General features: G+C 41.3%; 2 protein-coding genes across 2 annotated transcripts; both read left to right on the top strand.

Moving 5' to 3' along the window:
- Positions 1–3,497: 3,497 nt before the first annotated feature.
- LOC142958973 (odorant receptor 131-2-like) lies at positions 3,498–5,008 on the top strand. The gene has a single exon (XM_076100059.1). It carries the CDS (start codon positions 3,512–3,514, stop codon positions 4,478–4,480), a length of 969 nt encoding a protein of 322 aa, XP_075956174.1. The 5' UTR covers positions 3,498–3,511; the 3' UTR covers positions 4,481–5,008.
- A 5,180-nt stretch (positions 5,009–10,188) lies between these two features.
- On the top strand, positions 10,189–11,347 carry LOC142958981 (odorant receptor 131-2-like). The gene has a single exon (XM_076100071.1). The coding sequence runs from the start codon at positions 10,203–10,205 to the stop codon at positions 11,169–11,171; it is 969 nt and encodes a 322-aa protein (XP_075956186.1). The 5' UTR covers positions 10,189–10,202; the 3' UTR covers positions 11,172–11,347.
- Positions 11,348–14,774: the final 3,427 nt, after the last annotated feature.

Below are 14,774 nucleotides of genomic sequence, written 5' to 3'. Positions count from 1 at the left end.
AGCTTTATTCATCAGTTTTAACAATATGTGATGATGATGTTGATGATGATGTTGATGATGATGATAGTGGTAAATGTTGCAGATCTTTCCGTCCAGAAAGTCAAAGAATCTAAGTTATCTTATGGCACAATGTTACTATATAAACAACCTTCTTAATCGTGCCCAATGATCCTCATACTGAGTTATACATTTTGTATGGTAAATATATCTTTTTGTATGATGTCAACATTTTGGTATCATAGCTGTTAGTATTGATTAATGTTTATTTCCAGTGTGTTGTTGATGTAAAGTACCACCTTTAATCAATCTGTTGTTACTATTTCTGCCCTGTATGGTGGACATTGGTCTTTTTTTTTTTTTCAACCAATATACCCGACTAAATAAATCTTGCTGTGCCAAAGAGAGCATTCTCTTTTCTATTTTTCAAAAGCACTGTAAGGTTCCCACGTCTCACTTGCTGCATGCAAAACTGTCTGAGCGCTTGGTCTCCTCTTTCTTTTTGTAACTGCAGTCTACAATTTTCCCCACAGCTTTTATGCCAAAGTGTCAGACCTGCACACTGAACTTTACCAAGGCCGGGCAACCGCGATGGCAAACCCGCTGGTGGCATTCAGCCTGATCAAGAGGCTGCATTCAGAGTGGCTGAATGTAGTCCACAGCAATGAAGCCCTGGAGAACACACAAGGTTGGCTCACCGCGTTCTTTACAGACACATCTGGTGGTGATAACTGACGCCCCCCTCCTCTTCTCTGCTGTCACCACCCCAGCCCCCCAGCTCACCTTTTGGCACTCTGCTGTCCAGCCCTCAGGTCCAGTTACAAGGAGGAAGAGGGCGATCTGCCCAAACTGGAAGACCTCCAGGGGGCTGCCAAGGGCCTGATGAGGCTGCAGGATGTGTATGCTCTCCAGGTTGCGAGCCTCGTAAGGGGTCGTTTCCAGAGAGTCACTAATGGCGAGCCTATTGATGTCTACCTGCCCGCAGTGTCTGTCGCGCTGTCTGGTGATGACTGCTTTCTGGTTGGAAAGGTACACAATCCATTATTTTCCTTTATTTTTTCCTCTCGTTGTTTTAACAGTTATTGAAATGTAACCATGTTAGAAGTTTAAAGGGGAAATCACTCTTTGGGGAAACTACTAACAACTCTTTTCAGGGTTCACAGCCCAAACATGTTGGGAACCACAGGTTTGTTCTTCAGCAATGTATTAGATTCAAAGATTTCAAAAATCGTATTCTGCAAAGTAACTATCTATAGCTTGCAATGGAGTAAATGTATAAAGTAATATGAAATAAAAATATAAGGCACAATACCTCAAATTGTACATTTCTCAAGGATATGTACTGTGCTACTCCCCACCAACTGTTTGTTCTTCTCATCTGTATTCCCTAAAATTCAGCAAAGAAATGTGATGAGAGTGTTGAAAGAAGTCTGTCATCCTTCGTGGTCTCTTTTCAGAGTAAAATAAGCTGCGAGTGCACGAGTAATGAAAGGGAGAGATATTTGAAAGATGTTGCTGTGAAAGTGTACCCCCCCCCCCCCCCCCCTTCATTAACATCCCATTCCAATGGTCTGCAAAATAATTTTATTCCAAACCTGTCAGTCACTGTGAGATGGGAATCCAGTCAGCCTGAAAACAAGTGGACTTCTTCCCATTGCGTGCCTGGGAATCCGTTTCATGTGAAGATGAAAATACTATTATACAAGTAAGAAAGGGGGAAAAAAGGTTTCCCTGCAATGAATTCCACTGTTTATGTACAGTGGTGATGTGTAAGGGCAGGGCACTATGTGGGAGAGAAATCCTGATGGAAAAGACATTATCTCACGCAGCAGAGGTCTTTGGAGCAAAGAGCATGAGCTTGCCTTCACTTGTACTGAGGCTGAGATTATCTGACACCATCATACAGAGATGCTTAGTTTTAGGGTGTCGTCAGCAAAAGAACTGCCTGCACATGCTTTTATATAAACTGATCCTCAAAACCGGTAGGGTTTGTTAACAGATGTTTGTAGCTTGTCCATTTTATTTGGAGGCATTTTAAAGCAGGAGAACTACTGATGCTTCCCTCAGGCTATTCTGAGATCTGCAGAATATAAGAATTCATTGGTTCTTTAGAGACTAACTGTTCTCAAATTATGGGGCGCAATGTTGTGAACTGAGTGTGTGGTAGCGGAGATAAGTCGTGTGTGTGTGTGATTAGTTGAGTGTGCTTTTGGGGGGTTAAATGGTACACTGGAATTTTTGTTTGTGTGCTATCTAGATGGGTTGTGGATACAATCTGGGGAGCCTCGTGTCACTCAGTTTTTATTTGGGTGCTGTCAGGCCGGTAGTCAGCACCTACTTAATCAAGTTAAGTCAGCTACAAAAGCAACTTGAGTCCAGCTAAAGAGATATACTGTGGCCAGTGTTCATGACCTTCTTACTTTAAAAATAATCCTGACGGTGTTATTTGATCAGTAGACATGTAGATCTATCCACAATGTACTAGCTTGAGAGGTCAGACACGTGTAATCTCTTAGATTCACATCCAGTCAATGAATCAGGTTGAGAACATAGAATATATTATTTTATAAAGTCTAAGGACACTAAAGCTGCAACAATTAGTCGGTTAATCGACTAGTCGATCAAAAGAAAATTAATAGCAAACTATTTTGATAATAAATTCATAATTTCATTCATTTTTTAAAGCAAACATGTCAAAATATTTGGTGATTCCAACTTCTCTGCTTTTCTTTGTCTTACATAGTAATCAAAACATATTTGGCTTTGGTCCGTTGGACAGAAGATTTGGAATAAATGGAGAAAGATCCCGGGTTACCAGTGTCAGCAATGAGTCACCTTGAAGCTGTGGTTCCGTATACGAACTGGTGTTTGTCTGATTTTAAAAGAGTACGCATGGGATTAGATGTCAGCTGAAGAATAAGAATTAAAAAGGGGCTTTGCTTTTATACAGGCCCCTTTAATCAAAACAGGTTATTTTGATATCATACATGGTGAACTTGTCTGCTGAACTGCTTCCATACTGCAACAGGATCCCATATCCCCACTGAAATCTTCATCAATGAGAAACGTCATGCTGCATGACGATAGCACGTAAATAATGTGTCTCTGGAGGAATTGGGCCAAACACTTGAGATAAGAGGCAGAACATCCCAAAGATGTTGTACATTTAAGCTGTATGATAAGAAGTACAGCAATCCAAAGCTTTTCTTCTGACTGATGAAGACATTCTTAGGTGAGTGTAAGGCTCTTTTATTCTGAAGGTTGAATGTGTACTAAGTCAAAGTGCAAATATAGAAAAAGACAAAATAGTATGTTTTGTTGTTTTGTGAGGGTTCTTTCTCAATTATCAAGCATTTGTGTTGCTCTTTTATGTTATTAGCTCAATTGTATGCTTATTCTAATCCTAATTAAATTATCAAAAAAATACCTGTATATTTTAGGATGTATTTTAGTGGGTGTCTTGACGTTAAACTTATTTCTCTTTAACAGGTTGGCTCTAGTGCCCAGTTGAAAAATGCATAATTTGACTGAATTTCCAGGCAATGCAACTACCTACAACAGCCTGTCTGTGATCATCAAGGTGTGTGCTGTTATCCCTGTCTTCTGCATCTTCCTCTACTGCATTGCTGTCATGTTGCACATCTTTGCATCTCACAGGCAGTACCTGGACTCTACCCGTTACATCCTGTTTGCCTACATGCTGACTAATGACACTCTCCAGCTCTTGTCCTCTGTGCTGCTCTTCCTGTTTGTCATTGGCGAGGTGAAATTGTCTATTGCCTACTGTATTCCTCTGCTAGTCCTTTCTACTGCCACGTTCCAGAACACACCTTTAATCCTGGCCACCATGTGTCTGGAGCGCTATGTTGCCATCTTCTATCCGCTGCAGCGCCCGGCCGCCTGGCGCTCAGACCGTATCTGGGTAATTATTCTGTCCCTGTGGCTCATCAGCTGTATCTACCCTATTGTTAAGTACTCCATCGTTGCGAGGGATTCTGCTGCAGTGGATATCCTCTCCACCTCTGTGCTTTGCAAACCTACCATTGTCACAACATCTCCAGTCGAGGCTTTGTTCCAATTTGGTATATATATTCTCTTTTTTGCAGTCGTGGCTGTTGTCATCCTCTTTACATACGTTAGAATCCTGCTGGAAACAAGGAAGCTGAGACAGGACAAAGTGTCTGTGAGCAAAGCCATGCACACGGTGCTGCTACACGGCTTTCAGCTGCTGCTGTGCATTTTGTCCTTCACTCACCCCATCACTGAAACTTTCTTAGTGTTGCATACCAACTGGCTACCAACGGACATTTCCTTTTTTAATTATTACTGTTTCATCCTCACTCCACGCTTTCTCAGCCCGCTCATCTACGGCTTTAGAGATCAGAATCTCAGGGGCAGCATCACGAAGACAATTCTCTGCTGCTCAAACAAAGTCAAACCTGGTGAGAGAGGCAAGCTTCAGGACAACCTGTCTGCTTCTTGAACTGGCTGATGTAGTTTTGACAGAGCTCTCAAACCTAATGCACAAATGTCAAAAGATGTATTTGGGATTTTTAAACAATTTTTCTGCATGTCTTGTAAAGTTTTAAAAAGCACTGTGTACTGTTTCCTCAAAAAAGGCCTTAGAAAGTATTGAAAAGTCTTACATTTATTAACAAAAGTAGCAATTAACGATATTTTTTATTGGTTGCTGCAGTCAGCAATATTAGTTATGTATTGCTGTGGGAAAAGTGGGATTAATTTGACAATGTATTTAGCATGCAGGAAGCCGTTAAATCATTTTATGTAGAGGTTCAGTCAGCACCATCAGACCTGCAGGAAATGCTGTCACTATTGCTGTTAAACATAAACCAGGCAGTGATCATATTTCTGTGCCAGCAGCATCAATAAAGATTACTAAATTCAGTGAGTGAATTCAAGGTACTTTACATAATGTCAAACAGCTGCTGCTGGGATCAATGTGTTTTTCCCTGGTGCAAAACTGCTGTTTGAATTCATAAACACCATTTTTGATGCTGATAAAATTTGTCAAAATTGTGTTACAAGTCTCCTGTTTTCTGTAAGTATACGTATGAGTGGTGATGTTATATATGGTGCAGGCTTATCACCAAGTCAATTATACAATGATATGAGAAAATTGTGAGTGTGTGTGGTTACCTTTAAATCCATTATATACTTTATTGTTTTGTTACTGAATAGCGCATCACATTATATATAATATTCATAAACACTGAACAGCAATCATTTACAGTTTGTTCTCTCTAATGTTTTTAAAGATTCTCCACAACAATGAAGTCACTCAAAAGGTATTTACTGTGCAGCTCTAAAATATCAGTTTGGTTGTTGTACAAAGCATTCACCTCACCTGCAGGTGTCGCACTGACTCCATACTCAATACCTAATGCATATAACCTTTTCTTTTTTTTTTAGCAAATGACTTACCCTAATCAATCACTTTAAACAGATAAAAATAAATTTAATGAGATTGGTGCATAAATTATACCCTGGTTAAACCATTTGCATGAAACAATTGCGCTCAAACTGCATGTGAAGCGCGTTTAATCTGAAACAGCCCCCACAAACTGCCGCTGGACCCTAACTCCAGGAAGTTTTATGTATTCCTGTTATTAATAGTGCAAATAAACCTGCTTGCTGTAATGAGAAACGAATTGTCCTGACTGAATACAGCCCGCAGGCCAGTCCCATAAACAGATGGAGAAAGCTGATCTCAGGGCAGATGAGGGAGATCCCCGTGTGGACTTTAGAGGCACGTTTGTAAATCCTGAAGATCCTCAGTTCAGGGCAGTGAGAGAGGAGCTTACCCGCAGAAGCTGCTGCAGGAGAGAGGGAATGCATTTATTATCTGCAGATAATCTGGAGATGATGTATCCCACACGCGTTTACCTCGGTTGGAGTCTCCTGGCTGTAGCTGTGATCCCCGTGTCTTTAGGTGAAATGTATACGTCGCTGCTGAACGTCAAGCAGGCGATCGGTGTTGAACGGAAGCTGATCGATTACTTGAGAACTTACATTGACCACGAGTCAGAGCGACTGGAGGACATCAAGCGGTGAGTGACATGCAAGAGGACACATGTTAAACTATTCATTGAGTTCCTCGGGGTTTTGTTGGTCCACAACTCTGAGAAACATCACCGCACATCTGAACTGTCTGTGGCGAGTTAAAGGACTAATTCACAGCATTTTTTACTTACTGTAAAGATACTAGACTGTGACAAACCCTGTAACCCCTCCACAGACAGTGAGTAATAATGGGACATGCGTTTGGGAATGAGGGTGAGAGCACATGTGGAGATTTATGGTCACATAGACCCACAGCTGGGAATCCTGCATTTAAATTAACCTCATTTGGATGAAATTATACAAAAATGACACAAGTCCAACCAAAGAAAATCAAGTCACCTGATGACATCGGTTCTTGTCTGATTTACAGCTCGTGAGATTTGACTTAAACTTGTCTAAACTTGTGGAAATAACACAGTTTAATTAAGTTCTGTTTTCGGATGTTTCTTTACAAGAAGAGTGTTTAATCAGCTGCAGTTTCTTTCCAGTCAGAAACCTTCATTATTAAAGACTTATCCAGTCACTTCCCACCAATTTTATAATTTAATTTCCTGGAGGAGCCCCTTTGACCATCAAAACATTTGCTTAATTGTGGTGGCTGTTTTGTGATGTGAGGTTGGAAAATGGGTCATGCATCAGCTTTATTCATCAGTTTTAACAATATGTGATGATGATGTTGATGATGATAGTGGTAAATGTTGCAGATCTTTCCGTCCAGAAAGTCAAAGAATCTAAGTTATCTTATGGCACAATGTTACTATATAAACAACCTTCTTAATCGTGCCCAATGATCCTCATACTGAGTTATACATTTTGTATGGTAAATATATCTTTTTGTATGATGTCAACATTTTGGTATCATAGCTGTTAGTATTGATTAATGTTTATTTCCAGTGTGTTGTTGATGTAAAGTACCACCTTTAATCAATCTGTTGTTACTATTTCTGCCCTGTAAGGTGGACATTGGTCTTTTTTTTTTTTTCAACCAATATACCCGACTAAATAAATCTTGCTGTGCCAAAGAGAGCATTCTCTTTTCTATTTTTCAAAAGCACTGTAAGGTTCCCACGTCTCACTTGCTGCATGCAAAACTGTCTGAGCGCTTGGTCTCCTCTTTCTTTTTGTAACTGCAGTCTACAATTTTCCCCACAGCTTTTATGCCAAAGTGTCAGACCTGCACACTGAACTTTACCAAGGCCGGGCAACCGCGATGGCAAACCCGCTGGTGGCATTCAGCCTGATCAAGAGGCTGCATTCAGAGTGGCTGAATGTAGTCCACAGCAATGAAGCCCTGGAGAACACACAAGGTTGGCTCACCGCGTTCTTTACAGACACATCTGGTGGTGATAACTGACGCCCCCCTCCTCTTCTCTGCTGTCACCACCCCAGCCCCCCAGCTCACCTTTTGGCACTCTGCTGTCCAGCCCTCAGGTCCAGTTACAAGGAGGAAGAGGGCGTTCTGCCCAAACTGGAAGACCTCCAGGGGGCTGCCAAGGGCCTGATGAGGCTGCAGGATGTGTATGCTCTCCAGGTTGCGAGCCTCGTAAGGGGTCGTTTCCAGAGAGTCACTAATGGCGAGCCTATTGATGTCTACCTGCCCGCAGTGTCTGTCGCGCTGTCTGGTGATGACTGCTTTCTGGTTGGAAAGGTACACAATCCATTATTTTCCTTTATTTTTTCCTCTCGTTGTTTTAACAGTTATTGAAATGTAACCATGTTAGAAGTTTAAAGGGGAAATCACTCTTTGGGGAAACTACTAACAACTCTTCAGGGTTCACAGCCCAAACATGTTGGGAACCACAGGTTTGTTCTTCAGCAATGTATTAGATTCAAAGATTTCAAAAATCGTATTCTGCAAAGTAACTATCTATAGCTTGCAATGGAGTAAATGTATAAAGTAATATGAAATAAAAATATAAGGCACAATACCTCAAATTGTACATTTCTCAAGGATATGTACTGTGCTACTCCCCACCAACTGTTTGTTCTTCTCATCTGTATTCCCTAAAATTCAGCAAAGAAATGTGATGAGAGTGTTGAAAGAAGTCTGTCATCCTTCGTGGTCTCTTTTCAGAGTAAAATAAGCTGCGAGTGCACGAGTAATGAAAGGGAGAGATATTTGAAAGATGTTGCTGTGAAAGTGTCCCCCCCCCCCCCCCCTTCATTAACATCCCATTCCAAAGGTCTGCAAAATAATTTTATTCCAAACCTGTCAGTCACTGTGAGATGGGAATCCAGTCAGCCTGAAAACAAGTGGACTTCTTCCCATTGCGTGCCTGGGAATCCGTTTCATGTGAAGATGAAAATACTATTATACAAGTAAGAAAGGGGAAAAAAAGGTTTCCCTGCAATGAATTCCACTGTTTATGTACAGTGGTGATGTGTAAGGGCAGGGCACTGTGTGGGAGAGAAATCCTGATGGAAAAGACATTATCTCACGCAGCAGAGGTCTTTGGAGCAAAGAGCATGAGCTTGCCTTCACTTGTACTGAGGCTGAGATTATCTGACACCATCATACAGAGATGCTTAGTTTTAGGGTGTCGTCAGCAAAAGAACTGCCTGCACATGCTTTTATATAAACTGATCCTCAAAACCGGTAGGGTTTGTTAACAGATGTTTGTAGCTTGTCCATTTTATTTGGAGGCATTTTAAAGCAGGAGAACTACTGATGCTTCCCTCAGGCTATTCTGAGATCTGCAGAATATAAGAATTCATTGGTTCTTTAGAGACTAACTGTTCTCAAATTATGGGGCGCAATGTTGTGAACTGAGTGTGTGGTAGCGGAGATAAGTTGTGTGTGTGATTAGTTGAGTGTGCTTTTGGGGGGTTAAATGGTACACTGGAATTTTTGTTTGTGTGCTATCTAGATGGGTTGTGGATACAATCTGGGGAGCCTCGTGTCACTCAGTTTTTATTTGGGTGCTGTCAGGCCGGTAGTCAGCACCTACTTAATCAAGTTAAGTCAGCTACAAAAGCAACTTGAGTCCAGCTAAAGAGATATACTGTGGCCAGTGTTCATGACCTTCTTACTTTAAAAATAATCCTGACGGTGTTATTTGATCAGTAGACATGTAGATCTATCCACAATGTACTAGCTTGAGAGGTCAGACACGTGTAATCTCTTAGATTCACATCCAGTCAATGAATCAGGTTGAGAACATAGAATATATTATTTTATAAAGTCTAAGGACACTAAAGCTGCAACAATTAGTCGGTTAATCGACTAGTCGATCAAAAGAAAATTAATAGCAAACTATTTTGATAATAAATTCATAATTTCATTCATTTTTTAAAGCAAACATGTCAAAATATTTGGTGATTCCAACTTCTCTGCTTTTCTTTGTCTTACATAGTAATCAAAACATATTTGGCTTTGGTCCGTTGGACAGAAGATTTGGAATAAATGGAGAAAGATCCCGGGTTACCAGTGTCAGCAATGAGTCACCTTGAAGCTGTGGTTCCGTATACGAACTGGTGTTTGTCTGATTTTAAAAGAGTACGCATGGGATTAGATGTCAGCTGAAGAATAAGAATTAAAAAGGGGCTTTGCTTTTATACAGGCCCCTTTAATCAAAACAGGTTATTTTGATATCATACATGGTGAACTTGTCTGCTGAACTGCTTCCATACTGCAACAGGATCCCATATCCCCACTGAAATCTTCATCAATGAGAAACGTCATGCTGCATGACGATAGCACGTAAATAATGTGTCTCTGGAGGAATTGGGCCAAACACTTGAGATAAGAGGCAGAACATCCCAAAGATGTTGTACATTTAAGCTGTATGATAAGAAGTACAGCAATCCAAAGCTTTTCTTCTGACTGATGAAGACATTCTTAGGTGAGTGTAAGGCTCTTTTATTCTGAAGGTTGAATGTGTACTAAGTCAAAGTGCAAATATAGAAAAAGACAAAATAGTATGTTTTGTTGTTTTGTGAGGGTTCTTTCTCAATTATCAAGCATTTGTGTTGCTCTTTTATGTTATTAGCTCAATTGTATGCTTATTCTAATCCTAATTAAATTATCAAAAAAATACCTGTATATTTTAGGATGTATTTTAGTGGGTGTCTTGACGTTAAACTTATTTCTCTTTAACAGGTTGGCTCTAGTGCCCAGTTGAAAAATGCATAATTTGACTGAATTTCCAGGCAATGCAACTACCTACAACAGCCTGTCTGTGATCATCAAGGTGTGTGCTGTTATCCCTGTCTTCTGCATCTTCCTCTACTGCATTGCTGTCATGTTGCACATCTTTGCATCTCACAGGCAGTACCTGGACTCCACCCGTTACATCCTGTTTGCCTACATGCTGACTAATGACACTCTCCAGCTCTTGTCCTCTGTGCTGCTCTTCCTGTTTGTCATTGGCGAGGTGAAATTGTCTATTGCCTACTGTATTCCTCTGCTAGTCCTTTCTACTGCCACGTTCCAGAACACACCTTTAATCCTGGCCACCATGTGTCTGGAGCGCTATGTTGCCATCTTCTATCCGCTGCAGCGCCCGGCCGCCTGGCGCTCAGACCGTATCTGGGTAATTATTCTGTCCCTGTGGCTCATCAGCTGTATCTACCCTATTGTTAAGTACTCCATCGTTGCGAGGGATTCTGCTGCAGTGGATATCCTCTCCACCTCTGTGCTTTGCAAACCTACCATTGTCACAACATCTCCAGTCGAGGCTTTGTTCCAATTTGGTATATATATTCTCTTTTTTGCAGTCGTGGCTGTTGTCATCCTCTTTACATACGTTAGAATCCTGCTGGAAACAAGGAAGCTGAGACAGGACAAAGTGTCTGTGAGCAAAGCCATGCACACGGTGCTGCTACACGGCTTTCAGCTGCTGCTGTGCATTTTGTCCTTCACTCACCCCATCACTGAAACTTTCTTAGTGTTGCATACCAACTGGCTACCAACGGACATTTCCTTTTTTAATTATTACTGTTTCATCCTCACTCCACGCTTTCTCAGCCCGCTCATCTACGGCTTTAGAGATCAGAATCTCAGGGGCAGCATCACGAAGACAATTCTCTGCTGCTCAAACAAAGTCAAACCTGGTGAGAGAGGCAAGCTTCAGGACAACCTGTCTGCTTCTTGAACTGGCTGATGTAGTTTTGACAGAGCTCTCAAACCTAATGCACAAATGTCAAAAGATGTATTTGGGATTTTTAAACAATTTTTCTGCATGTCTTGTAAAGTTTTAAAAAGCACTGTGTACTGTTTCCTCAAAAAAGGCCTTAGAAAGTATTGAAAAGTCTTACATTTATTAACAAAAGTAGCAATTAACGATATTTTTTATTGGTTGCTGCAGTCAGCAATATTAGTTATGTATTGCTGTGGGAAAAGTGGGATTAATTTGACAATGTATTTAGCATGCAGGAAGCCGTTAAATCATTTTATGTAGAGGTTCAGTCAGCACCATCAGACCTGCAGGAAATGCTGTCACTATTGCTGTTAAACATAAACCAGGCAATGATCATATTTCTGTGCCAGCAGCATCAATAAAGATTACTAAATTCAGTGAGTGAATTCAAGGTACTTTACATAATGTCAAACAGCTGCTGCTGGGATCAATGTGTTTTTCCCTGGTGCAAAACTGCTGTTTGAATTCATAAACACCATTTTTGATGCTGATAAAATTTGTCAAAATTGTGTTACAAGTCTCCTGTTTTCTGTAAGTATACGTATGAGTGGTGATGTTATATATGGTGCAGGCTTATCACCAAGTCAATTATACAATGATATGAGAAAATTGTGAGTGTGTGTGGTTACCTTTAAATCCATTATATACTTTATTGTTTTGTTACTGAATAGCGCATCACATTATATATAATATTCATAAACACTGAACAGCAATCATTTACAGTTTGTTCTCTCTAATGTTTTTAAAGATTCTCCACAACAATGAAGTCACTCAAAAGGTATTTACTGTGCAGCTCTAAAATATCAGTTTGGTTGTTGTACAAAGCATTCACCTCACCTGCAGGTGTCGCACTGACTCCATACTCAATACCTAATGCATATAACCTTTTCTTTTTTTTTTAGCAAATGACTTACCCTAATCAATCACTTTAAACAGATAAAAATAAATTTAATGAGATTGGTGCATAAATTATACCCTGGTTAAACCATTTGCATGAAACAATTGCGCTCAAACTGCATGTGAAGCGCGTTTAATCTGAAACAGCCCCCACAAACTGCCGCTGGACCCTAACTCCAGGAAGTTTTATGTATTCCTGTTATTAATAGTGCAAATAAACCTGCTTGCTGTAATGAGAAACGAATTGTCCTGACTGAATACAGCCCGCAGGCCAGTCCCATAAACAGATGGAGAAAGCTGATCTCAGGGCAGATGAGGGAGATCCCCGTGTGGACTTTAGAGGCACGTTTGTAAATCCTGAAGATCCTCAGTTCAGGGCAGTGAGAGAGGAGCTTACCCGCAGAAGCTGCTGCAGGAGAGAGGGAATGCATTTATTATCTGCAGATAATCTGGAGATGATGTATCCCACACGCGTTTACCTCGGTTGGAGTATCCTGGCTGTAGCTGTGATCCCCGTGTCTTTAGGTGAAATGTATACGTCGCTGCTGAACGTCAAGCAGGCGATCGGTGTTGAACGGAAGCTGATCGATTACTTGAGAACTTACATTGACCACGAGTCAGAGCGACTGGAGGACATCAAGCGGTGAGTGACATGCAAGAGGACACATGTTAAACTATTCATTGAGTTCCTCGGGGTTTTGTTGGTCCACAACTCTGAGAAACATCACCGCACATCTGAACTGTCTGTGGCGAGTTAAAGGACTAATTCACAGCATTTTTTACTTACTGTAAAGATACTAGACTGTGACAAACCCTGTAACCCCTCCACAGACAGTGAGTAATAATGGGACATGCGTTTGGGAATGAGGGTGAGAGCACATGTGGAGATTTATGGTCACATAGACCCACAGCTGGGAATCCTGCATTTAAATTAACCTCATTTGGATGAAATTATACAAAAATGACACGAGTCCAACCAAAGAAAATCAAGTCACCTGATGACATCGGTTCTTGTCTGATTTACAGCTCGTGAGATTTGACTTAAACTTGTCTAAACTTGTGGAAATAACACAGTTTAATTAAGTTCTGTTTTCGGATGTTTCTTTACAAGAAGAGTGTTTAATCAGCTGCAGTTTCTTTCCAGTCAGAAACCTTCATTATTAAAGACTTATCCAGTCACTTCCCACCAATTTTATAATTTAATTTCCTGGAGGAGCCCCTTTGACCATAAAAACATTTGCTTAATTGTGGTGGCTGTTTTGTGATGTGAGGTTGGAAAATGGGTCATGCATCAGCTTTATTCATCAGTTTTAACAATATGTGATGATGATGTTGATGATGATGTTGATGATGATAGTGGTAAATGTTGCAGATCTTTCCGTCCAGAAAGTCAAAGAATCTAAGTTATCTTATGGCACAATGTTACTATATAAACAACCTTCTTAATCGTGCCCAATGATCCTCATACTGAGTTATACATTTTGTATGGTAAATATATCTTTTTGTATGATGTCAACATTTTGGTATCATAGCTGTTAGTATTGATTAATGTTTATTTCCAGTGTGTTGTTGATGTAAAGTACCACCTTTAATCAATCTGTTGTTACTATTTCTGCCCTGTAAGGTGGACATTGGTCTTTTTTTTTTTTTCAACCAATATACCCGACTAAATAAATCTTGCTGTGCCAAAGAGAGCATTCTCTTTTCTATTTTTCAAAAGCACTGTAAGGTTCCCACGTCTCACTTGCTGCATGCAAAACTGTCTGAGCGCTTGGTCTCCTCTTTCTTTTTGTAACTGCAGTCTACAATTTTCCCCACAGCTTTTATGCCAAAGTGTCAGACCTGCACACTGAACTTTACCAAGGCCGGGCAACCGCGATGGCAAACCCGCTGGTGGCATTCAGCCTGATCAAGAGGCTGCATTCAGAGTGGCTGAATGTAGTCCACAGCAATGAAGCCCTGGAGAACACACAAGGTTGGCTCACCGCGTTCTTTACAGACACATCTGGTGGTGATAACTGACGCCCCCCTCCTCTTCTCTGCTGTCACCACCCCAGCCCCCCAGCTCACCTTTTGGCACTCTGCTGTCCAGCCCTCAGGTCCAGTTACAAGGAGGAAGAGGGCGTTCTGCCCAAACTGGAAGACCTCCAGGGGGCCGCCAAGGGCCTGATGAGGCTGCAGGATGTGTATGCTCTCCAGGTTGCGAGCCTCGTAAGGGGTCGTTTCCAGAGAGTCACTAATGGCGAGCCTATTGATGTCTACCTGCCCGCAGTGTCTGTCGCGCTGTCTGGTGATGACTGCTTTCTGGTTGGAAAGGTACACAATCCATTATTTTCCTTTATTTTTTCCTCCCGTTGTTTTAACAGCTATTGAAATGTAACCATGTGTGGCATCACAAGGGGACAGGTTGTGGAGGGGCGCTACATCCTCACCCAGGATCAGTGCCCACAACCCAAAATGGCCACCGGGCTAGAGACTACAACTCCCAGACTGCCTCATCAGGCACCCAGCTGCAGGTGCTTAAGGCCCCTAATTGAGGCAGGGCTGGGAAACTGAATAAAGGGCAGAGGGGAGAGCACCACGGGAGAAGAGTTGGGCCAGGAGTAGGAGAGAGGACGCCTACATGGAGGAACAGATACCAAGGACTTGGCAGGGTTGGAT

The sequence above is a fragment of the Anarhichas minor genome, unplaced genomic scaffold, assembly GCF_050575085.1.
Source record: "Anarhichas minor isolate MPS153535 unplaced genomic scaffold, ASM5057508v1 ptg000026l, whole genome shotgun sequence".
NCBI lineage: Eukaryota > Metazoa > Chordata > Actinopteri > Perciformes > Anarhichadidae > Anarhichas > Anarhichas minor.
This window is presented reverse-complemented; position numbering and strand designations above follow the sequence as displayed.

Coding starts and splice junctions, on each gene's coding strand:
- LOC142958981 (XM_076100071.1), top strand. CDS start 10,203: ATGCATAATTTGACTGAATTTCCAGGCAATGCAACTACCTACAACAGC.
- LOC142958973 (XM_076100059.1), top strand. CDS start 3,512: ATGCATAATTTGACTGAATTTCCAGGCAATGCAACTACCTACAACAGC.